Source organism: Erinaceus europaeus, chromosome 1, assembly GCF_950295315.1.
Source record: "Erinaceus europaeus chromosome 1, mEriEur2.1, whole genome shotgun sequence".
Taxonomy (NCBI): Eukaryota; Metazoa; Chordata; class Mammalia; order Eulipotyphla; family Erinaceidae; genus Erinaceus; species Erinaceus europaeus.
The window spans coordinates 179,611,160-179,635,428 of record NC_080162.1 but is presented as its reverse complement, the minus strand read 5'-3'; the positions used below and the strand labels follow the sequence as shown (position 1 = coordinate 179,635,428).

The 24,269-nt window shown below is 43.6% G+C and overlaps 1 protein-coding gene across 3 annotated transcripts in view; it reads right to left on the bottom strand.

The window, feature by feature from the left end:
• The window catches only part of JPH1 (junctophilin 1), a 117,459-nt gene extending 113,629 nt beyond the window's left edge, over positions 1-3,830 (bottom strand). For all 3 annotated transcript variants that reach the window (XM_007525797.3, XM_007525799.3, XM_060200009.1), the window contains exon 1: positions 3,143-3,830. In XM_007525797.3, coding sequence (XP_007525859.1) covers positions 3,143-3,521 — 379 coding nt within the window. In that variant the 5' untranslated portion in view covers positions 3,522-3,830. The remainder of the gene's footprint in view (positions 1-3,142) is intronic.
• Between the last annotated feature and the right edge of the window lie 20,439 nt (positions 3,831-24,269).

The window sequence follows — 24,269 nt, the reverse complement described above, 5'->3', positions numbered from 1 at the left end:
CACTATGTCGAATCTAAGTTTACGTGCTATGAATGGGAATACAGAAGTATGCATGTAACTAATAAAACAACTTTTTTTCTCCTGAATATTAGTTTTATTACAGATAAAGAAAGATAGACAGCAAATCACAAACATTCTAGGCATTCAGTTGGATTTTTCTGAATATGGTACTAGCTTATTCTTAATATTCAGGGGCTAAATATTTTAGCAACATCTCACTAGTAAAACTAACCAGGTGATTTCTGTGACATGTAATTACTAATTTCTTCTCTCTCGTCTAATTTCAACACAAAATACAAAATCATATTTCCCCTAAAGCTAACAGAGGGTGTACATGGAGGGACATATGAGCAGAGACATGAAAAAATAAAGGTAATAAGTAAAAAACAGAGAAAGTGACTATTTCTTATTTTGGTCAAAACCTGTGTATGAAGTAAGTTATAGCAACATACTTCCACTTAGACTGCCATTTTTGATTAAGGACTTTTTTTTCCCCCTCTTATTATTTTTTTCTATTTTTAATGTATACTAACACCATTACTACCACCAAAGGTCTGTGTCCCTACCCCCACCCTTATGATTAAGGACTTTTTAGTTAACCGTAGTAACATATAAAAGAATGCAGGAAGTTAACTAGCACATGGTAGATACACAAAATTGTTTTAAAATTTGTTTGTCTTCTTAATTTAGTAGCATATTAGATTTCTGTTTTTAAAGAAAAGCACAGACTTATGATCAGGCTAAATTTTAAGGGTTTTTTTTAAGTTAGTTTTAAAACAAAACGTAGATTCTATATAAAGTCATCCTGGACATTATAATGCATAGAACACCTTTCCTATGATGGTGTGTGTGTGTGTGTGTGTGTGTGTGTGTGTGTACATTAAGGTTTTATTTAATGACTAGCAACTTTAAGAAAGAACTTACTTCTAGCCTTTGCAAGCTGAAGAAAAGCTACATGCCCTTCTTTTTTAAAACAAAAAGTCACAAATAATGAATGCATTTAAAAAATAAAATTTGCATTCACTTTTGAGCCTGGAATTTAGTTACGTTGTAAAGCTGGGCATTCAATAAAATCTAATCACAAGCTAACATATTTACAGGGCTGTCAATCAAAGCATGCTATGCCCACTCTGAACACTTAAAGATCTGACTTAACTACTGTGAAACTCAGGGATTCATGAAGCCCATATAAATGTAGTAGAATTTTCCCCCTTTTAATCCATGAGAACCATATCCTTTGTTTATACTGTAGGTCAAAAAGGTGTCCTTTTTTTTTTTTTTCTAGCAAATCCCACTATTCTGCTCTTTTGCATTTGAAACAAGGCTCAAGTGTTCTGAGTAAGTGAAGTGTACAAATTGTATAAGCTTTTATATAAGCAGGGACATAACTGGGGTTGCAATGGGATGGATAAACTTAATTGGATCCCTTTCATATTCTCCATGTCTGAGCTGCATAATTCCTAAAGGTGCTATCACCAGTTAATTATGTTTATTATCAGAACAGTCCTTTTGCAAACTTATTCACCCTTCTCAGCTTATTACACTAGGACATTTATCAAGTTCTGACGCCTGTTTAAGAAAAAAACAACTCTCCTTTATGTACAAGTTCTTCCACATTTTAAAATATTTTTTAAAAAAATTATCCTTATCTATTTATTGGATAGAGATAGCCTGAAATAGAGAAAGAAGGGGGTGATAAGGAGAAAGGCAGAGACACCTGCGACACTGCTTCACCACTCGAAATCCTTTTCCCTCAGCAGGCAGGGAGGGACTGGGGGCTCGAACTTGGGTCCTAGCGCACTGTAACATGTGCACTCAGGCAGGTGCATCACCACCCAGCCTCTCCGCAAACATTTTAAAATACTGAAATAAAGTGAATTTTGCTCACTACCAACAGTGGCATCACATACCGTAGTGCTGCAAATCACTAATTCAGGATTGCCGTTCTCAGCAATTAAGTAGCTGCTAACTTGACAGCTTTAACACGCCTTTCAACTTTTTTTTTTTTTGGACGCAGACTTCTCTGCTCATTTCTAAAGTGTTTTCTTACTGATCTGTCTAAAAATGGTAGCAAGGAGTACCCAATGGTAGCAAAGACTACCAAAAGTCTTTTAAAATAAAAAATAATAATACTTTAAAAAATATTTTATTTATTTATTCCCTTTTGTTGCCCTTGTTTTATTGTTGTAGTTATTATTGTTGTTGTCGTCGTTGTTGGATAGGCCAGAGAGAAACGGAGAGAGGAGGGGAAGACAGGGGGAGAGAAAGATAGACACCTGCAGACCTGCTTCACCGCCTGTGAAGCGACTCCCCTGCAGGTGGGGAGCCGGGGTTCGAACCGGGATCCTTATGCTGGTCCTTGTGCTTTGCGCCATCTGCGCTTAACCCGCTGCGCTACAGCCCGACTCCCATAATAGTTTTTTGTTTTTTTTTAAGAGTTCAATGGAACTACGAAGAAGAAACCCATAACCCCCCTGAACCCCACCTGCATCAGGTGGCCTCTCTAGCTTCCACGCCCAAAATGTTTTCACATGCAGCCCCAAATAACTGCCCAGCACCCCAGTTACGGGGTTCACTAGCTTCTATCTTTAGGCTACTAGAAGACCAGAAGCGAAATACGACGCCACGAGAAACCAATCCCGGGACCGGGACCGGTCAGCACCGACTGCCGGCCTCACCCAGCCAGGGCGTCCACTCTGACTCCACTGGAGTGGTGATTTCCAGCCGGGCCGGGAGAGGGAGGGTTCAGGAACGTAATGTGAAGGGCTCAAGTGACAGCGTCCCCACTCCAGCCCAAGCCTCCCAGGCGGCGCTCGCTCCCGGTGGCAGAGCAGCGCGGGCGCCGGCCAGGTAGACAGATTCACGCCTTGCTTGCTCCCCGGGAGTGGACACCACACCCGCTCCAAGAACCCGGTCAGCCCCAACTCCAAAGCACCAGTCACATCCCGATGGTCCTCGGAGTGGGCGGGGGAGAGGTCCTCCGGGCTCGGGAGGGGAGCGGGAGTCTCCCCACTCTGCACCCCACCCCAACCCCAGGTGTTTGGGCGGGTTTCCGGACACGTGCGCCGCGCGCCCTCCCCTGCGCCCCGCAGCCCGCGCAAAGCCCACCACCGCGCGAGCGCTCGGCCGCGAAGCCGCTCACCTCCGTCCCCGTAGGTCTCCACGCCGTACCCGTCCTGCAGCCCGTTACTCCAGGTACCCTCGTAGCGTGCGGGGGTGCACAGGCTCTGCCGGACCCCGTAGCGCCCCTTGAAACCATGTGACCACTCCCCCCGGTACATCCACTTGCCCTTCGTCTCCACCCCCAGCCCGTGCCGCTTGCCCTGCGCCCAGTAGCCCTGGTAGGTGTTGCCGCTGGGCCAGGTGTAGCCTCCGACCACCTCGAAGCCGTGCGACCAGGAGCCCGAGTACTCGCCCTGGCCCTTGGGCCCCGTGCAGATGCCATGCCCGTGCGCCTTGCCCTCCTCCCAGCCGCCGCAGTAGGTGCCGCCATCGTCGAAGTCGAACCTTCCGCCCGTCATTCGGGGGGCAGCCCCGGCGCGCTCCCCGCGGGGGCACGGACGCGGGCAGAGCTGGGCACGGCAGGGTGTAGCTCGGAGGTGGGGGCCCGGCGGGCGCGCTCACTACAGCACTCCGAGCAGCTCGCGCCGCCGCCGCTCGGCTCCAGTCCGACGCCGCCCCCGTCCTCCTCTCGGGGTTCGCAGCCGCCGCCGCCGCCGCCGCCTTCCTCCTCCTCCTCCTCCTCCTCCTCCTCGTCCTCCTCCTCCTCCTCGTCCTCCTCTTCCACCACCGCCGCCCCGGCCAGCGCCGCGCGCGAGAGGACAGCCCAGGCTCCCGAGCGGACCTTCAGCTGCTCCCGCCCGCCCACGTGAGCCGGGCGCCGCCCCGCGCCCGCCCCTCGTCCCCTCCCCAGGCGCCGAGGCCCGGCCCCCGCGGCGCGCCCGCTTCACCCGGCCCGCCCCCAAGCCCCCGGGGCCGCGGCTTCGCGTGCGGGCGGGGGCGCGGGGACCGGTGGGCGCGCGGGTGCTCGCGCGGCGGGATGCCAGGCGGGGGGCGGGGGGCGAGTGCACCCTGGGGCGCTGGAGGTGGTGGCGCCGCTGCATGTGTGGAGGCAGCTTGCGGGACGCGGAGCCTCCGGCGTGTGCGGTTGGAGGGGGGTGGTTGTCGCTGTGGGTTAGCGCCTGGAAGTGCGGCCACGTGGGTGTTGGGAGGAAAACTCACGTGTGGCTGTGGGTCGGCATGGGGGTTCGGAGTTTTCTATTTCCCATATTCTAACTTGGTACCGTTGCATTTGTCATGCTCAGATGTCATGCAGAATTAATATATCCCCCCCCAGATAGATATATGTGTGCATGTGTCATAAATCTGCGCAGCCTAGATATAATTGTGCAGAATGTTCTTTACACCTACCCATTTCCAAGCACACGTGTTTGCATTTACTTAATGAAGATACGGGGGAGAGCAATTCAGTTTCAGAGAGAACACAAAAACCAAGAGGTTGATTTAGTTGTGATAATAGAGGCGTTTTAAATTTGTCTTTGCAGAGGCATAGGGTATATGCCTTTTTGAATCAGAGCTTGCTCCCCCTACACACACACCCTCACGCCATACTTATTTGGTTATAACCTTAGTAATTCTTCATCTTGGAGCTGTGTGCCCAGCAGGCTGATGGCTGAGTCTGTGCCTATCCTGTAAGTGTCTGGAATGTACAGTTGGTACCTCCCCGCTGGTATCCACTGCCTTAAACAGTAAACAGAAGCATTCAAGGAAGAATATGTTAAGTAAAACTCTGCTCTAAACTTACAAGGAGTCTGTGACCTACAAAACAGGGGACAGGCGCCAGCTAATCTACTTGCCAGCTACAAAATGGCTCTGTTCAGTTCACTTTGTACAACTGTTTTCCACCTTGATTTTGCTGTTTTCCAAATGGGTATGGCAAGGCTTGCCTCTCTGTTGTATACATGATAATAACTGAGAATAAACAGGTTGTGTTGTAAAGCTAAGAATTAGATGACAATAAGTAAGTATATCAGTCAGACTTACCTATGGTAAAAGCAGTTATGGACCTCAATCTCAGTCTGAAAAATCCTCACCAGAGAGATTTCTAGCTAAGAGGGTTTAGGTTGGTCACTCACAAAGCATGGAATGATCCTTGAAAAAGCAGGTCTGGTCAACTTCAGCCTAGGAACCTTTTGGTCTGGCCCTGCCAACTCAGCGAGCTTTTTTTCATAGCCACATTAAGTGCTGTTTCTTAAGTTGATAATTTTGTATGGCCCCTGAATAATGTTATAAATATCCAAAAGGCCCTTGACAGAAAAAAAAAATCTCCTTCCCTTGGCTTGAAATACAGTCTTTCATGGTATTTATTCCATAGACTGAGAAGCCTTTGAGCAGTTGAGACAAGACCAGAGGACATCAAAGGTTCTCTCACTCGATATTTGATATTTGATAATATAAGGACAGGTGTCAGGCAAAGCAGCAGGGGAAATGTAGACTAAACTTTACAGAAAATGAGCTGAAATTGACCCTGACTGGCTTTATCTAATAACTGGAGCTGGCCTTTCCTGCTTATCTGGCTGAAATGCTGAAAAAAAAAAAATCTCAGTTTACACAGAACCAGATCACCACAGAGAACGAGAAACCCTCATCCCTGGCATGGCCCACAGAGTTGCCAGGAATAGTGCTTACCCTAGTGGCCTGAAATAATTATGCATCTTGTTCAGTATCTTGTCCAGGTATGACAATTGATTTAGGCCACTGGGAAAAGGAGGGCCCAGGACTTAGGAGCTATCCTGTAATTCTGTTTCTCTGTTATAGTATTCACTAGGATCAGGTGCTAGCCTAGATGGATACCAGTCCTTGTATTGGGGTGTATGTGTGTGTGTGTGTGTGGGGGGTTATGTTTGATATAAGAAACTGGATGGGTGCTGAAGTTAACCTTCCTCTAATTCTCTCTCTCTCCCCCCTCTCTCTTTCTCTCTCTGTCTCTTTCTCTCTCTCTCTCTCTCTCCACCAGGGCTATGGCTCAGACTCAGTGTATTTGCTACAAATACACTGCTCCTTATGGACATTTTTTCCCTCCTTTATATTTTATAGGACAGAGAGAAATTTAGAGAGGTGAGAGAGATAGAGACGGGGAGAGAAAAAGGGACACCTGCAGACCTGCTTCAGTGCTTATGAAGCTCTTCTATAGGTAAGGATCAGGGGCTTGAACCCAGGTCCTTGCACATGGTAGCATTTGTGCTCAACTGGGTGTGTCACCATCCAGCTCGATAGTTCTCTTTTTTTTTTTATTTTTTTTTAATTTTATTTATTTATTTTTTTTTAAATTTTTAATTTAAGAAAGGATTAGTGAACAAAAGCATAAGGTAGGAGGGGTACAACTCCACACAATTCCCACCACCCAATCCCCATAACCCACCCTCTCCCATGATAGCCTTCCCATTCTCTAGCCCTCTGGGAGCATGGACCCAGGGTCGTTGAGTGTTGCAGAAGGTAGAGGGTCTGGCTTCTGTAATTGCTTCCCCGCTGAACATGGGCGTTGACTGGTCGGTCCATACTCCCAGTCTGCCTCTCTCTTTCCCTAGTAAGGTGTGTCTCTGGGGAAGCTGAGCTCCAGGACACATTGGTGGGGTCTTCAATCCAGGGAAGCCTAGCCAGCATCCTGGTGGCATCTGGAACCTGGTGATTGAAAAGAGAGTTAACATACAAAGCCAAACAATTTGTTGAGCAATCATGGATCCCAAGATTGGAATAGTGGAGAGGAAGTGTTAGGGAGATACTCACTGCAAACTCTAGTGTAATCCTGCTTTCAGGTATATATTTTGCAGTAGTTTATGGATACGTGTGCACATACGCTCTCTCTCACAGAAACTGGTGTATGTCTAGGTTATGGGACTTTGTTAGAAAGTGAACTACCTGAGATGAAATTAGAGTGTACTATAAAAGGAAAGGTCTCACCCGAGTAATGAAGCTGAAGGGTTGTCATTCCACACGTGAAGTCTCTGGATACACACTGAGGTGAAGCATGTTGAGATGGCAATCGTTGCTTTGGTTAGGTTGTGATCGGCGGATGCAATATTATTTGGTATGGATTGGGAGAAGCATACGGGAAAGTGAGCCCTATCCAAGGGTGCCAGGACTGGGGGAAGTAGGGGCTCTATAGTGAAGATGTGAGGTTCCTGCTGTCTTAGGGTTCAAAAAGACAATCAATAGTTAATATTATCATCACATTATTTGTTAATTGGGTTAACTTTGAAAAGTCCCTTTGTTAAGGTTTGCTGTACAGTACCCAGTATCTTGTATATAGCTGTGCTATTGGAAGCTTCTGATCTACTTGGTCTAGGCTTTTGAGAGAGTCCGCATATCAAACACGTAGCCTGTCTATTAAAAAGATTCAGTTTGTCTTTTGAGAACCTTTGAGACATACAATTGATTTCCCCCTCTCATATTAATTAACTACTGATTTATATGTCTACATTTTGCTAGGAGTGTACATAAACACCATTCCCATCACCAAAGGACCATGACCCATCCCTCCCACCCATTCCCACCCCCCACTGGCCCAGGAAGCTACATGTCTACCCCTCACCACTGGGTTTTTACTTTGGTGCCCTACTTACAATTTGATCAGGTCCTGCTCTTAGTTTCCCTTTCAGATCTTCTAAGTCAGCTTCTGTTGATGAGTGGGATCATCCCATACTCATCTTTAACTTTCTGACTTAGTCCACTTAACATAATTCCTTCTAGCTCTGTCCAAGCTGGGTCAGAGAAGGTGAGTTCATTGTTCTTGATAGCTGCATAGTATTCCATTGTGTATATATACCACAGCTTTCTCAGCCATTCATCTGTTGTTAAGCTAATTTTCTCCACAAAGTAAGCTTTGTCCCTTTGCCTCTTGTTTTTTGGACACACACATAGGTGCTAGAATTCGTATATGAATATTCAGGGGCAGTTTTTGCTTGCAGCCACAGTGGAAACATTACATTATTTTTACTGTTCATAATTAGCTCACATACAATAATAGATTTTCTGTAATTACAGCATTAAGCGAGTTTCTGATTTCTATAACGGATATCTAGTTCACCTATAGTTCACCTATGGTTGAAAGTCGAAGAGTGTCTCGAGATACATACACATCTGAGTCATATGGATACTTAGGAAAGTTAAAAGGGAAAGCCATTTATCTTTTAATGTTTTCTACTTGCTAACACTAGACGTTTCCTTTCTTGGATGAAGCTTTATTAAAAGAGAATCTACTATCGGATATTTGCATTTCAACAGATCTCTTTTTTTCCTTTCTATTATCTTTATTTATTTATTGGATAGAGACAGCTAGAAATTGAGAATGAAGGGAGTGATAGAGATGGAGAGAAACAGAGAGAGCCACCTGCAGCACTGCTTCACCACTCACAAAGCTTTCTCCCTGCAAGTGGGGAGCAGGGGACTTGAACCTGGGTCCTTGTGTACTGTAGTGTATGGGTTCAACTAGGTACACCACCACTCTGCCTCCCTCTCCCTCTCGCTTTCTCTCTTCCTTTCCTTTCTTTTTCCTTCCTTCCTCCCTCCCTCCTTCCCTCCCTTTCTTTCTTTTTTTTTTTTTCTCTTCTTTTCTTTCTCTTTGTGGAGGGTGGTTAATGGTTTATAATACAGTTGTTAACACATAGGAACAACCGTCCGTCTCCCCATGACAGATGTCTAAGTGTCTGAGAGACACTTGCTCCTCCCCAGCCTAGGTCCATTTCAACAAATCATGACTTTCTTCATGAAATTAAATTAGTAAACTGAAATGTTGGTGCCTGGTTGAACGTTTTTTGGCAAAGTAACTGTATACACCATGCTTCCATATACCTGATGGCATCTTAGAGGGATGTTTTTACCAGTAATGTTGGCATATTCAGTAATGTAAATGTTCAGGTTCAATGGCAATGAATGGAAGGAGAGAAGTGAGTGCTGATAAAGACAGCAAAGAACATAGTAAGGCAGTGGAGTAATGTTGTAGTTTACCAGCTAGAGTTAGTAATGTCCTTATTTTCCCTCTTACTCTGAACCTTTGCCCTGGATAAGGGGGGACTGAAGTTAGTTTGAAGAAGGGATTAGTAAGAAGAGAATGTGAATGTTAGTTTGACAGGTAGGGTGGCGGAGGTCATTAAAGTCCAGGGGCCAACAACGATTCTACAATTTGCTTTCCTTCAAACTCAACTATTGTAGATTTCCTTTCTATAAAATGTTGTAACAAAGGTAAGTCATTTTGAATGTGAATGTCTAGAAACAATGTGTATTAAAGAAGACATTTTGCTTAGGATTTAATCATGTATTTCTTTAACTGAGGTGTAATTTAAAATTCATAGGTGCAACTTCATCTTATTTATATACTAGAATTGCTGATAACTGTTAATAAAATTTACAAGTGACAGAAACTAGTGTTTTAAGTATATTTTTAAAAATCTTTATCTGTTTATTGTGTAGAGACAGCCGGAAATCAAGAGGGAAGGGGGCGATAGAGAGTGAGAGAGACAGAGACATGTGCGCTATTGCTTCACCACTCACAAAAGCTTTCCCCCTGCAGGTGGAGACCAGGGGCTGGAACCCAGGTTCTTGCACACTGTAACATGTGCACTCAACCAGGTGCATCACCATCCAGCCCCTGTTTTTAATTTAAAGGGCATGATTTAACATGTAAGGAAGCACATATAATAAAAATTTACTTGATTTAATATGTGTCCAAAACACATATTACTAGCATACTTGTAATAAAACACAGTTAAAAATATTAAGAAAATTTGTCCATAAGATAAAATAAAAGTTGAGGAATATGGTAATAACTTTTTCAGACAGCAAGATGACAGAAAAAGAAGAGAACACCCAAATTAATATTCTTCAAAACTTTTAAGTAATTACTATGTGCCAGATTCTGTCCTAAAGTTTTTACAAGCATTAATTTACCTCTGCCTAATTATAAGCAATGTGATTAGTATTACTATTGGAACTATTTTCCAGAATAGGAAAATAAGGTATGGGACATGAATGTTCTTGGGATCATTCCAGGTAGAAATAGCCAACCTGAGGGCATTATAGGGCGCTGGTGCACCAGGTTAAGCGCATGTAGCACAAAGAACAAGGAAACACTCAAGGATCCTGGTTCGAGCCCCCTGCTCCCCACCTGTGTGTGTGTGGTGGGGGGCGGCTGGTGGTGGTGGTGTCACTTCACAAGCAGTGAAACAGGTCTGCAGGTGTCTTTCTCCTCCTCTCTTTTCCCCTCCCTTCTCAGTTTCTCTCTATTCTATCCCCCCCCCCCCAAAAAAAATCGGAAAAATGGCCACAGAAGCAGTGGATTGGTAGTGCTGGCACCGAGCCTCAGTGATAACTCTGGAGGCAAATAAATGAAGAAATGTCCAACCTAAGATTCAAACCATGTCTGACCTTAGAGGTGCTTCTCTTTGTTTCTGAATGAAGATGAGAGATTTCAAATATGGAAGGAAGCCATATGGGTGGAAAGCAAAGGCCTGACACAGATTGAATTTTATTTTCTTATTTTTTAATTGCTCTTTTATAGACTTTGGCAAGAATTAAAGAAATGAAGGAGGGAGTCGGGCGGTAACGCAGCGGGTTAAGTGCACCTGGTGCGAAGTGCAAGGCCTGGTGGAAGGATCCCCTTCGTCGGATCCCCGTTCAAGCTTACAGCTCCCCACCTGCAGGGGAGTCGCTTCACAAGCAGTGAAGCAGGTGTGCAGGTGTCTCTCTTTCTCTGCCCCTCTCTGTCTTCCCCTCCTCTCTCCATTTCTCTCTGTCCTATCTAACAACAGCATCAGTAACAACAATAATAACTATAACAACAATAAAAAACAAGGGCAACAAAAGGGAAAATAAATAAGAAAAAAAGAAATGAAGGAGATCAGGGGACATTGATTTAATATTGATTTACAAAATTATAAGATAACAGGCATAATTCCACACCTTTCCCACCACCAGAGTTCTGTGTCCCCATTCTCTCTATTGGAAACTGCATTAGTTCACCCAAGGTTGCAGATAGAGGTTGACTATTATTTCTATAACTATCTATCTATATGTATATGTATTTGCCATTTCCCCCCTATGATCCTGCCTTCTCTTCCTCTCTAAGTTACATATACTACTTATGAATGCCCCTACGTCATAGCCACAGCTCTAGAAGTTCTGAAATCTACAGATCTTATGCACATGAACTTGTGGGGAAAGAAAGACAGAAGAAAAAGAAAACCAGAAACAAGCAAACTGTTTCTAAGACTTGTGAGAACAATGGTGGTTATCTTGGGAAGTGAGGGTAGGGATACCGAACTTTGGTGGTTGGGTGTGGTGTGGAGATGTATACTGTAATCTTACAATCTTGTAACCCACTATTAATCACAAATTAAAATAATGAAGAAAAATATATTTGGGAGTAATAGCCTCACACTGAATGTCCTTATTTTCCCTCTTACTCTGAATCTTTGCCCTGGATAAGGACGAATAAGGGATTAGGAAGAAGGGAAATGAATATTGGTTTGACAGATAGGGTAGAGGCGTTATTAAAGTCCAGGGTCCAACCACCATTCTACAGTTTGCTTTCCTCCACCACCAAAGTTCCTATGTTCCCCACACCAGCCTTTCTTCCACTGGTACCCACCATAGTTCTCACAAAGTCTAAGAGACAGTTTGATTACAATTTTTATTCTCCCAAGTCTGTTTGCTTCAGTTATCTGTATTATACATTGGAGCAGAATCACCTGTATAATTGTTGTCTTTCACTTCTTATTTCACTCAACATAAGCACTTCTGGTTCCTTGCATTTTGTTCTGAATGGTATAACGTTATATTTTTATTTTATTGCAGATTAGTATGCCACTGAATATATATTCCATGTTTTCTTTTTCAGATAGAAAGAGCTCAACATAGAGGCACAGAAAGAGTCTGGAAGGAAACCATAGCAACTAGAGCTCCCTTCAATGGTGGGGATCAGGCTCGAACCTAGCACACAGTTCAAGTGAGCGTTTTGTTGGCTATCCTCTGACTACTCTATCTAGTCGTCTGTTGGGCAGTTTGGTTGCTTCCATAGTTTGGCAATTGTGACTAATGAAGCTGTGAACGTAAAAGTGCTTGTATCCTCTCAAATTGGTGCTCTCATGTTGTTCATCAAATGTATGCCTAGAAAAGGCACTGCTATGTGAGAAGGTATTTTTATTTCTATTAAGGACTCTCCATATGGTCTTCCATAGGGGCTGTAAGTGGTGGCTTTTTTTTTTTTTTTTTGAGACCTGCACTATTCACTTAAGTTCTCAGCAGACCACTCTGATGGTTGCCATCTTCTCTAGGACACTCTCCTGCTTTCATACTGGACTAGCAATTTATCTGCCCTCACCCCTACCACCATGATGCTCCCTGTCTTGGTCCTGGGCAGCTTCATTCTGGTCTTACAACCCAATGCCTTTCTCCACTTTAGAACTTTTTATCTCCAGGTGTACACTGACTGGACCTTTCTTTGGCCCAGATGTAGGGCAACTCTGGAAAGTGGAACTTGGCAGCCCTATTCTTTGACAACACTATGAAATCATTTCTACTCACTGAACAAAGCAGTGACTCTTAACAAAGTCTCCACAAAGTTGAGCTTTCCTTGTCCTCTTGGCCCTTCTATTCCCAGCCCCAAAGCCCTAGCAAGTCATTCCTACCACATTGTTCATTGGCATGTGATTTTAAAACAATACCATCATTTATCATTCTCTGCTCCTAGGCAACTGTTGGATATAATCCTTTTTCAATTACCATTGCTAGTTCATCACAGCTGGAAGTACATCAGGCCTCAGATCAGTCCCTCTACATTACACAGAAGATATCTCCCTGGGCAACTTCTAGATGCCTGGAACTGACCTCTCTTAGACCTATTTTTCCTTCAGAGGAGAAGACTTAACATGTGGGAACAACTTCCCTCTGCAGAAGTTAATACCAGTTTTCATTTTCTCCCACTTCCTATTTATCCCAACCTGGGGGGGGGGGAGACCCCTTCCAAGTTCTGAGTCAATTCCTTTTCTCCTGTGAATATGCTTTAGTTTATTTTCAACCCCCCCATGTTCATGTATCCTCCATGTAAAAAACAGCCCAAATTTCTTGATTCTATTTTCATCTCAATTCCTCTTCCCATGCCCTTTTCTATACTGCAGACTTCTTTGAAAGAGTATATGACATTCAAGTCTTTATCTTCCTACCTCTCACCCTCATGACACAGGATTTGAGTTCTGTCCTCATGAAACTTGTCTAGTCATGAGAGACTCTTAGCTGACAGATACAATGACATCTCTTCAGTTCCTGCGTTTCTGGCTGCAAACTTGATACATGTGAGCACTACCTCCTTTGTCTTTTTTTAATATTATCTTTATTTATTTATTGGATAGAGACAGCCAGAAATCAAGTGGGAAGGGGATGATAGAGAAAGAGAGAGAGGGAGTTGGGTGGTGGTGTCTCTCTCTCCCTATCTTCCCCTCCCCTCTGAATTTCCTTCTGTTCTATCCAGCAACAACAGTAACAAATGGAAAAGATGGCTGCCAGGAGCAGTGGATTTGTAGTGCAGGCACCGAGCCCCAGTGATGACCCTGAAAGCTAGAGAGAGACAAGAGAAACAAGAGAGACAGCTGCAATACTGCTTCACTACTTGCAAGCTTTCCCTCTGCAGGTGGGAACCAGGGGCTTGACCATCAGTCCTTGTGCATTGTAACATGTGCACTCAACCAGGTGCACCACCACCTGGCCCCTCTTCTTTGTCTTTTGTATCTTTCCCACCACATTAGCTGTCTCATTCCCTGGATGTTTTCCTTTGTATCCCTTCCTGATCTCTGTAACTTTAAGCTATCTTTTGTGTTCTAAACATTGGCAGTAGAACTTAATATAATTGTTAGACACTTGTTAGCTTATCTTGTAAAACTAGTAATCACGCCCTGGGGGCTAAGTGTCCAATTTAGATATAGTCTAATTCCAATAGAAAAACACCAGCTGAGTCTCATTGAAGTCTCAAGAGTAGCACTTTGTTTCTTCCCATAACTTGCCCCTTGTGGCCCCACACCTGCTCTTCCTAATGGTCAGGGCTCCACTTAGACTTGGATGGCATGTGAGTTCAGTGATGATGCTCACAGAGAATCAGGAAAATTCTAACCAGGAAAAAGATAATGACGGTTTAAAAGAGGACTTATAACAGAATAAAGACATGGAATAAATTACAGGTCTGTGCTGAAGACCTCATAGCTGAAATAAACCTATATATATATATATATCATATATATATATATATATATGATATATATATATATATATATATAATTTATGTGTTATGTTTGATGACAGAGAAATAGGACTCAGACCTTGCTATTATGAATTCAAAACATTCTAAAGAAGTAGGAAATAAAGACAAATAGTAAAAAGTAGAAAGGAGACAACTACAAGGAACAAAATGAGCACAAAAAATTATAAGAGTTTGGAGGACAGAATAATTTTGTGGGCTGCTATGGTGGAAACTATTTTTGGTACTCATGAACATATTGTTTAACTTTGTGGATAAAGTGGCAGTGGCATCCTTCCAGAAATCTAGAAAAGAATGATCTTCTAATACTTAAAGAGACTCTATAGAGGGATGGAATGAAGAGAATCCATGCCTATGATTAGGAAACAGAAGAGGTTTCTTGGGAAAGACCTCTCTGGAATTTGAGGAGACAGGATGGTGAGCTCATCTCTATTATTCTACACTGGAAATTATGAAGTGATGACTAAAAGACAAGTCAGTATCTGAAAGAGCAGAAACTGGGGGTAACATGAATATAGATGTGTCTTTAGGGTGTCAAAAGATGCAAAAACTTGGGGGTCGGGTGGTGGCGCAGTGGGTTGAGCGCATGTGGCGCAAAGCACAAGGACCGGAAGTTCCAGCGTAAGTTTCCCTGTTCAAGCCCCCAGCTCCCCACCTGCAGGGGAGTCGCTTCACGGGTGGTGAAGCAGATGTCTATCTTTCTCTCCCCCTCTCTGTCTTCCCCTCCTCTCTCCATTTCTCTCTGTCCTGCCCAACAACGAACGGCATCAACAATGGTAATAATAATAACTACATGAGGCTACAACAAGAGCAACAAAAGGGGGAAAAAATGGCCTCCAGGAGCGATGGATTTATGATGTAGGCACCGAGCCCAGCAATAACCCTGGAGGGAAAAAAAAAAAGATGCAAAAAAACTTGATAAGATGACCTTTTCATATAAAGGTTGAATAAATAAAGGAGACACAAACTATTGCTGGCATAAGTATCTGTTACAGAACAGAAACCTGAAGGACAGGAAAAAAAGAAATTATTAGGTAGTAAAAGAAAGTATATTGTAATTGGGAACTGGATGGTTTTAAGAGCTCTGGAGTAGGATCTGAAACAATAGCTAACAACAGGAAGGGTTTTCCAATAAATTGAATGACTCAAGGAACGTTTTATCCTTGCCAAGTAGGTGCTCCCAATACATGTATCATCCCAAAGTGTACACCTCTAAGTTTTTGTTAGTGTTCATATGCTGACAGCATTTCAAATGAACCTTGAATTCCTCTCTATTTCCTTATTTATTTATTTATTTATTTATTTATTTATTTTATTGCCTCCAGGGCTATCACTGGGGCTTGGTGCAGGCACTACACTGCTCCAAATTTGATATATGTGAGCACTATCCACTGCTCCCTGAGGCTTTTTTTTTTCCTATTTGATTTGACAGGGCAGAGAAAGAGAGAAGATGGAGAGACAAAGGGAGTGAGAGAAAGATAGACACCTGCAGACCTGCTTCACCACTCATGAAGCATCCCCACTGCAGGTGGGGAGCAGGGGCTCCAACCTGTGTCCTTGTGTGGGTCCTTGCACAACATAGTACTATGTGCACTTAATCTGGTGCACCATTGCCAGGCTGCCCCTCTCCCTTTCCTTAAGTACGCTCTAGCATTTTTGTCATCTCTTGCATGCCACATATTACTTTTAGGTGGGAGAAAGATTTTTAAATCAACTGAGAAATAAGAAGATTCCATGGGGAGACTGTGGAAGGGCGCTGCCCTCCCTAACAGAGACTTGTAGTGAGGAGAATACTCAGCAGAAAGACTCCAGCTGCTGCACCCTAAGATCTGCTGTAGTATTCACATAAAGGTCAGTCTCTGACAAGAACATCCCCTCCAAGTAAAAAGACAAATTGCTGTGTCTAGTGACCGCTCATTCAAGAAATGAAGCAGAACACCTGGTAGGTTTCTTGGCCTCTGGAAGCAACACTATCACACTTAGAAACTGCTCCAACCTATATATGCTGACCCAAAAGGAAACAACACTGCCAGCTTAGAGGGGGCTCCAGCAGGAAAGTGTTTTTCCTGAGGCCCAGACTGCAATGAGTCTGGGGCCCTGTGTCTAGGGCCAGGTGATCAGGTAGATCCTTTGGTGCTGGCATTTGGTATTGGGTGTCAGTAGTGAGAAAAGATAGAATCTAAAGAATATGACAAAACCTAGTGGAAGAATCGCAATGCAGGTCTAGTGGGATATGAAGAAAATTTTTTGTTCGTTATTTACAATCTGAGGCAAGTTTTTTAAGCCCCTGAAAAAAAAGAATCACATGTATAATGTGGTGCTGGGGAATGATCACAGTGTTGCATGATACTACTGCCCAGTGGCCACTGCAGGGACATTTTTCCTTCTTTTATTTTAGAGATGGAAGAAAAAAGAGGCAAACAGAAAGGAATACCATGGGACTGGGCAGTGGCACACCCAACTGAGTGCACACATTACCATGCACAGGGACCTGGATTCAAACCCCTAGCTTCCCAGGGGGAAAATTTCAAGAGCTGTGGAGCAGTGTTTCGGGTGTCTCTCTTTCTCCCTATCTTCCCCTTTCCTTCTCAATTTCTTTTTATCCTACTAAAATGAAAAAAAATTAAATAGGAAAAAAATGACTGCTCAGAGTGGGTGGATTTACTGTGCAGGCACCAGGCCCCAGCAATAACTTTGGTGAAAAAAAAGGCAGGGAGGAAGAAAGAAAGAAAGAGAGAGAGAGAGAGAGAGAGAAAGGGAGGGAGAGAGGACTGAAGGAAGGAAGGAAGGAAGAAAGGAGGACTGGCCATGCACTGTTCCATAATTATGGAGCTCTCCTGATACCGTCCATGTTGCTGCTAAGTGGTACTGGGGCTTGAATAAGTATGGTAAAGGCTCTCAAGTACAGTGAAGTGCTTTACTGGATGAGTTAGTTATCTATTGGCTTGCAAGAATGACAGTTTTTGAGAAATAGTTCCTGATTACCTATTTGATCTTTGGAAGGAGGAAGAAATGGCCACACGCGGTTTATAGATGAGGCTAAAACTCGGTATGTAAGTTGATGAAGTTAGAAATGAATGGAGGTACCTTGGGAGAACTACTGCAGTCTCCAATACAGGGGAATGGAACACAGAACTCTGATGGTGGGAAATGAATGGAATTACACCCCTATTATCTTATGATTTTGTAAGTAAATATTAAATCACTAATAAAAATTAAAAAGAAATGAATGGAGGTTGCCTTATAGCCATATTCAGAATTTATTATTTATTTATTTTTATTTGACAAGACAGACAGAAACTGAGAAGGAAAGGAGGTGGGGAGGGAGAGACACAGAGACATCTGCAGCCCTGCTTCACCTCTCATGAAGCACTCCTTCTGCAGGTTGGGCCCAGGGGTTTGAACCCAGGTCACTGTGCATGCTAACACGGGCACTTATCCAGATGTGCCACTGCCCAGCCCCAAGAAGTGGTCTTAAAAGTCTATAATAGAGGGAGTTTGGCTGTAGCACTGTGGGTTAAGCACATGTGGCGCGAAGCGCAAGGACAGACCTAAGGATCCCAGTTTGAGCCCCCGGCTCCCCACCTGCAGGGGAGTCACTTCACAAGTGGTGAAGCAGGTCTCCAGGTGTCTATCTTTCTCTCCCCTTCTCTGTCTTCCCCTTCTCTCTCCATTTCTGTCCTATCCAACAACAACAACAGCAATAATAACTACAATAACAATAAAAAGGGCAACAAAAGGGAAATAAATAAATAAATATAATAAAATAAAATAAATAAATAAAGTCTATAAGAGGGAACAGAGGTAAGCTTGGCCATCTATTTTGTGTGAAAGGAACAGTGACCTTAGGTGGGAAGATACATAGATTTTGGGGCAATGACTAACAGTTTAACCATCTGGCCAGAGGCATGGGAGGGAAAGAACTGGAATATGGGAGCCATGGAGGGCTATATTAAAGACATGTGGAGGAATATATGGAAATGGATACTTGCTGTAAAGAGTTTTTTGCTACATGCTAATGCCTTCCATGGAAGAGACAGTGAAAACCCAAGTAGACAACAGGACTCAGTAGGTATCAGTCAGTCTTACTCTTCTGCTACTCCAGATGTGGATCAAGGGACACAAATTATTTGAACTGGTGGAAGATATACACAGACTTTGTAGCAAGGACTCCTACTCCAGTAACTAACCTGGGAAGAGGGGAAGAGGGGGAAGAGGCCAGGTTAGTTACTGTTTCCTGCAAACAGACTACTTCTTGAAAATACTTATTATTGGTGGTAAGTTGACTATATTGGATTATTTATTTTTTTAAACTTTATCATGAACTTAATTATTAAAATTATCTTTATTTATTTGATAGAGACAGCCAGACATTGGAAGGAGGGGGGAGGCAGAGAGAGAGAGACAGAGAGACACCTGCAGACCTGCTTCACCACTTGTGAAGATTTCCCCCTGTAGGTGGAGAGCAGAGGCTTGAACCTGGATCCTTGCACATTGTAACGTGTGCTTAACCAGGTGCACCACCACCCAGCCCTATTGGGCTTCTTCTTGTCTAGAAGATTCAGTGGTTTGTCCTCAGAGGGGATAGATACCTGTTCTGACATAGGATTTTCCTTTTTTGTCAACACTGTCCCAGCATGCATCACCAACTATACAGGAAATTATAGACTAAGTAGTGACTTTGAATAACAGAATGACCAGGGAACATACATCTCAGTGAAAGAACTCCAACCATATGAATGACTGATCTTATTACATACTGCACCATTGCATGCCTCCTGTTACCTACACAGAGCTAGCCCCAGAATCTTTTGCTTTGGTGCAATATACCAAACCTATTCTAAGTTTTACTTTATGAATTCACTTTCTGTCCTTCTTTCTTAAGTTCCACATATGTGTGAAATCCTATTTGCAGAAGGAGCAGGAGGGGGAGGAAAAGGAGGAAGAAGGAGAAGAAGAGGAAGAAGCCAAAGGGTCTCTAAGACTTAGTGAAAACGTGATTATCATGGGGTGCAGGGGAGGAGGAGCACAGAACATTAGTGGTGGATGTGGTGGTGAGCTATACACCTATAATCTTATAAACCATTATCAAATCACTAGTAAAATATATTAAATTTGAAAAAATTATGTTCTTGGATGACCTACAAAGTGGTTTCCTAATGGTATAGATAAGGTTCTTGTTTGCTGGTAATCATCTGCAAATGTAGAGTGGTAGCTTTTTTTTTTTTTTTTTTTTTTTGCCTCCAGGGTTATTGCTGGGGCTCGGTGCCTGCACTATGAATCCACTGCTCCTGGAGGCCATTTTTTTCCCTTTTGTTGTCCTAGTTGTTTATTGTTGTTGTTATTATTGTTGTTGTTATTGCTGTCGTTGTTGTTGGATAGGGCAGAGAGAAATTGAAAGAGGATGGGAAGACAGAAAGGGGAGAGAAAGACAGACACCTGCAGAACTGCTTCACCACTTGTGAAGTGAAGCCCCTGCAGGTGGGGAGCCGAGGGCTTGAACCAGGATCCTTACGCTGCTCCTTGCGCTTTACGCCATGCCATGAGTACTTAACCGGCTGCTCTACCACCCGCCCCCGCACAGTGGTGACTTTTAAGAAGCAGAATATTCACTAATCACACCTCTGTGTAGCATTAATTTCCTAGTAGGAAGAGCATATAGGTGTGGGAGCTGCTTACTGGAAGTGAGTGTACCTTACCATCACATCCAACTCAAGGTCTCTGTCCCAAATTCTTGCAAATATGAACTCTTCAGGGTCCTCCTCAGTGAGGAAGCACTGTTAAGGGAGTACAAAGAGAGTCCCTATAGAGCTGCAAATTCTGCCTGCTGCTGCCTGGAAGTCCTACTGAGTCTTTGTGCTCAGGGCTCATCAGCTGAGGAGAGATCACTCTACTAGCAGGGATGATTGGCCCTGTTAGCAGGCAGAGGCTGTTATACAGTAGGGACAGACAGGAACACATGCGGAACCTGGGCCTTCTACTGAGTGCTTCCTGTGCCCTGCTGAGCCCTTGCAGCCATGAATGCGCAAATGCAGCAACCCTGGTCTGAGAAGAATATGATTTGCCAAACATCAGGCCCTCTAGGAATGAAAGTTGTGGTCACACCATCAGTTAAGTCCCCAGAACCTACTTCAGTAGCTTAGGGTCAAAGGAATTTAGTTGTCAACTGAAGACAGAGATGATAACCATTCCCAAGGCCATTTTTATTTTTTAATTTATTTTACTAGTAATTTAATATTGATTTACAATATTATAAGATAATAGAGGCATAATTACATATGGCTCCCACCACCAGAGTTCTATGTCCCCATCCCTTCCATTGGAAACTACAGTGGTTCTCCCAAGCTCACAGATATGGGCTGATTCTATATTTATTTATTTACTGCCCATTTTTAAACACCTGCAGACCTGCTTTATCACTTGCAAAGTAGCCCCCCTGTAGGTGGGGATCCTGGGATGCGAGCTGGGACCCTTGCACAGGTCCTTGCACTTGATATTATGTGAACTTAATCCAGTGCACTACCACCCAGTCACCCCTTTTTCCCTCTTCTTTCTCAGGTAAGAGGAACAGAGCCTGGTTTTCTCTGGTGTTTTCCAGATTTGTTTTCCTGTTAGTGATGATATAAAAACAAGATTCCTGAAATTGGGGCAGCTTAGAACGTTCCTACTCATGACCCCAGAATGCAAGTTCAGACCTACAGGGATGCAGAGGTTACATAGGCTCCTAACCTGAATATGGGCCCCAGATCAAATCAATATTTATATACCTTTCCTGTATTTGGGAGCTACTCTCTTCCCTGATCCAGCTTTCTAGCCCCTTTTTCAGCCATTATATCATCTCCCCAGAAAATAACTTGGGTCTACCTGCATATCAGAGGTCAAGCTCAGGATAAAAAAAAAGTAGTATAGTCATGGGCCCTTTGGAATATAACTTAAATAGGCCTACTAGCTATCTTCAAATCGGAGACCCCCAAATATTCATCTGCAATATTCCAGCCTTTAGGTTCATGATTAGCCAACAATTTGTTTGGCTTTATACGTTAACTCTTTTCAGCCACCAGGTTCCAGATGCTGCCATCATGCCAACCTGACTTCCTTGGACAGACAACCCCACCAATGTGTCCTGGAGCCCCACTTCCCCAGATCCCTGCCCCACTAGGGAAAGAGAGAGGCAGGCTGGGAGTATGACCCTCCACCTTCTGCATCCCGTAATAACCCTGGGTCCATGCTCCCAAAGGGATAAAGAGTAGGAAAGCTATCAGGGGAAAGGATGCGATACAGAGATCTGGGTGTGGGAATTGTGTGGAGTTGTACCCCCTCTTATCCTATGGTTTTTGTCAGTGTTTCCTTTTTATAAATAAAAATTAAAAAAAAAGATTCCTGGTGACAAACACCAGGTCCTGGTAGAATGGGGGTACAGAGCCCTCACATTTACTTCTATTATTTACCCCTCTGTGAGCATGAACTACTACTAGTTTTGTTTTGTTTTTAATTTCTTTATACAGTCAACAGTAAAATAAAATACAATTGTTTGTACATGTGTAAAATTTCTCAGTTTTCCACATAACACTTCAAACCCTGCGAGGTCCTCCTCTGTCTTAAAAACCACTGGCTTTTGTAATTGCTTCTCTGCTGGACATGGACATTTACAGGTCAACCCAGATCCCAGCATGTCTCCCAAGACCATTTTATTCTTCTGTTGGTTGCACTGACTTTCCTTCTCTAAGCTTTACCTCAAAAGGAGCAACTGCGCCTTTTCCAAATGTGTGTGAAGAAGAAAATCATTGCAAAGCATGGAGGCTTCTGAGACATTGCTCAGATCTTTTATCAGAGGAACTTGTTACAAGGAAGAATGCTGGTGAGCAGTCTGCAGCGCTGTGCCTGTGGGTCCTAGTAGTTCTTATGCTAAGACCACACTCAGCTTACTTCCCAGTCAATATCTGAGTCCAGTGGGATTGATTGCTGGATTCAGGCTGTTCTCTTTTTCTTTTCTCTTTTTTCTTTTCTTTCTCTCTTTTTTCTTTTCCCTTTTTTCTTTCTTTCTTTCTTTCTTTCTTGCTTTCTTGCTTTCTTGCTTTCTTTTTTCTTTACCAGAGGGCTGTACCTTTGGTTTCTGGTGAGACTGGGGTTTGAATCTGAAGGTCTGCTGCTTTGGGCTTAAAGGCCCTTGTGCAGAGCCAATACACTAGGTCTGCACTCTGTTTGTTAGGCCTACATTCTATTCTAAAGCTCCTCTACCTATGTTGTGATCTCTCCACCTCTCCCTGCTTCTTCTAGTCTTTTTTTCCCCCTCTTTCAGGGTTATCGCTGGGGCTTAGTTAGTGCCTGCACTATGAATCCACTGTTCTTGGAGGCCTTTTTTTTCCTCATTTTATTGGATAGGACAGAGAGAAACTGAGAGAGGAGGGGGGGAGGTAGAGAGGTGGAGAGAAAAAAAACACCTGCAGATTTCTTCAGCTCTTGCAAAGCGACCGACCCCCTGCCCCTGCAGGTGGGGAGCTGGGGGCTCAAACCTCACGCTATGTGTGCTTAGCTCGGTGCACTACCACCCAGCCCCACTTCTTCTAGTCCTTATCATGTGTTTCCTCAACACATCTCTCCTTTTGTATATCGAGCTCAGTTCTGGCATCTGGTGTTTGCAGACACTGAATTGACTTACCAAGTAATCTTTTAAAAACAAACACACATAGGGGCTGGGCAGTGGCACATCTGGTGAAACACACACATTACCATGCAGAAGGATCCAGGTGCAAGCCCCTAGTCTCTACTTGCAGAGGAGAAGTTTCATGATTGGTTGAGCAGTGCTACGGGTGTCTCTTTTTCTCTCTCCCTCCCTCCTTATAGCCCCCTTTCCTCTGAATTTTCTATATATATTAAAGAAACAATGGAAAAATGTCCACTGGAAGCAGTGCATTCATTGTGCGGGTTCTGTGCCCTAGCAATAACCCTGGAAAATAAATACTTAAACACACATAGATATTTTACATTTACAGGTGGGGCTCGGTTAAAAGAAAGATGGAAGTCTGACTCAGACCTTAATAACAACTGAATTGAAATTAAGATTCTACAGTCCTTAAAAATAATAGTGGGTGGGAGAGATGGAATAATAGTTATGTAGACTTTCATGCCTGAGGCTCTAGGTTCCCAGGTTTAGTCTCTCTTACCAACATAAATCAGAGCTGAGTGCTTTGGGGGGAGTAGGGAGTAGTAAACTCTTTATGGACTGGTAGGAAAAATACCCAAGATCTGATAGGTGGAGGAGAACAGCAAAATACAGAATTATGTATGCAAAATACTTTGCTCTACTGATATACTGGCAAAAAATAGTCATCAACTAAAGGACAGTTAGTGTTCCTATGACAGTCTTTTTTTTCCTGCCTCCAGAGTTATTGCTGGGGCTCAGTGCCTGCACTACAGATCCACTGCTCCTGGAGGCTATTTTTTCCCTTTTGTTGCCCTTGTTATTTTATTGTTGTTGTTATTATTATTTTTGTTGTTGGATAGGACAGAGAGAAATCGAGAGAGGGGAAAACAGAGAGGGGGAGAGAAAGATAGACAACTGCAAACCTGTTTCACCACTTGTGAAGTAACCCCCCTGAAGGTGGGGAGCCGGGGGCTCAAACCGGGATCCTTACACCGGTCCTTGTGCTTCATGGCATGTATGCTTAAGTCACTGCACTACTGCCTGGACACCCCCCCCCCCCCACGACAGCCTTTGTTAGAATCTTCAAACAAGTAAATGCAATACAATTTGATGTACCCAGACCCCACTATCCTCCTAGGTCTATTTCCTCCCCAACTTGAGACCAGATCCCATAAACCTAATATCAGTTTAGATACAAATGACACTCAATTTTAACAGCTGGGAAAAATTTCAAGCTTATCAGATAAAGAAAGGACTACAGAAACTAGATAAGGGCAAGAGACTGACTTACTTATTGATGTCCATTTTGGTCACTACCAAGTC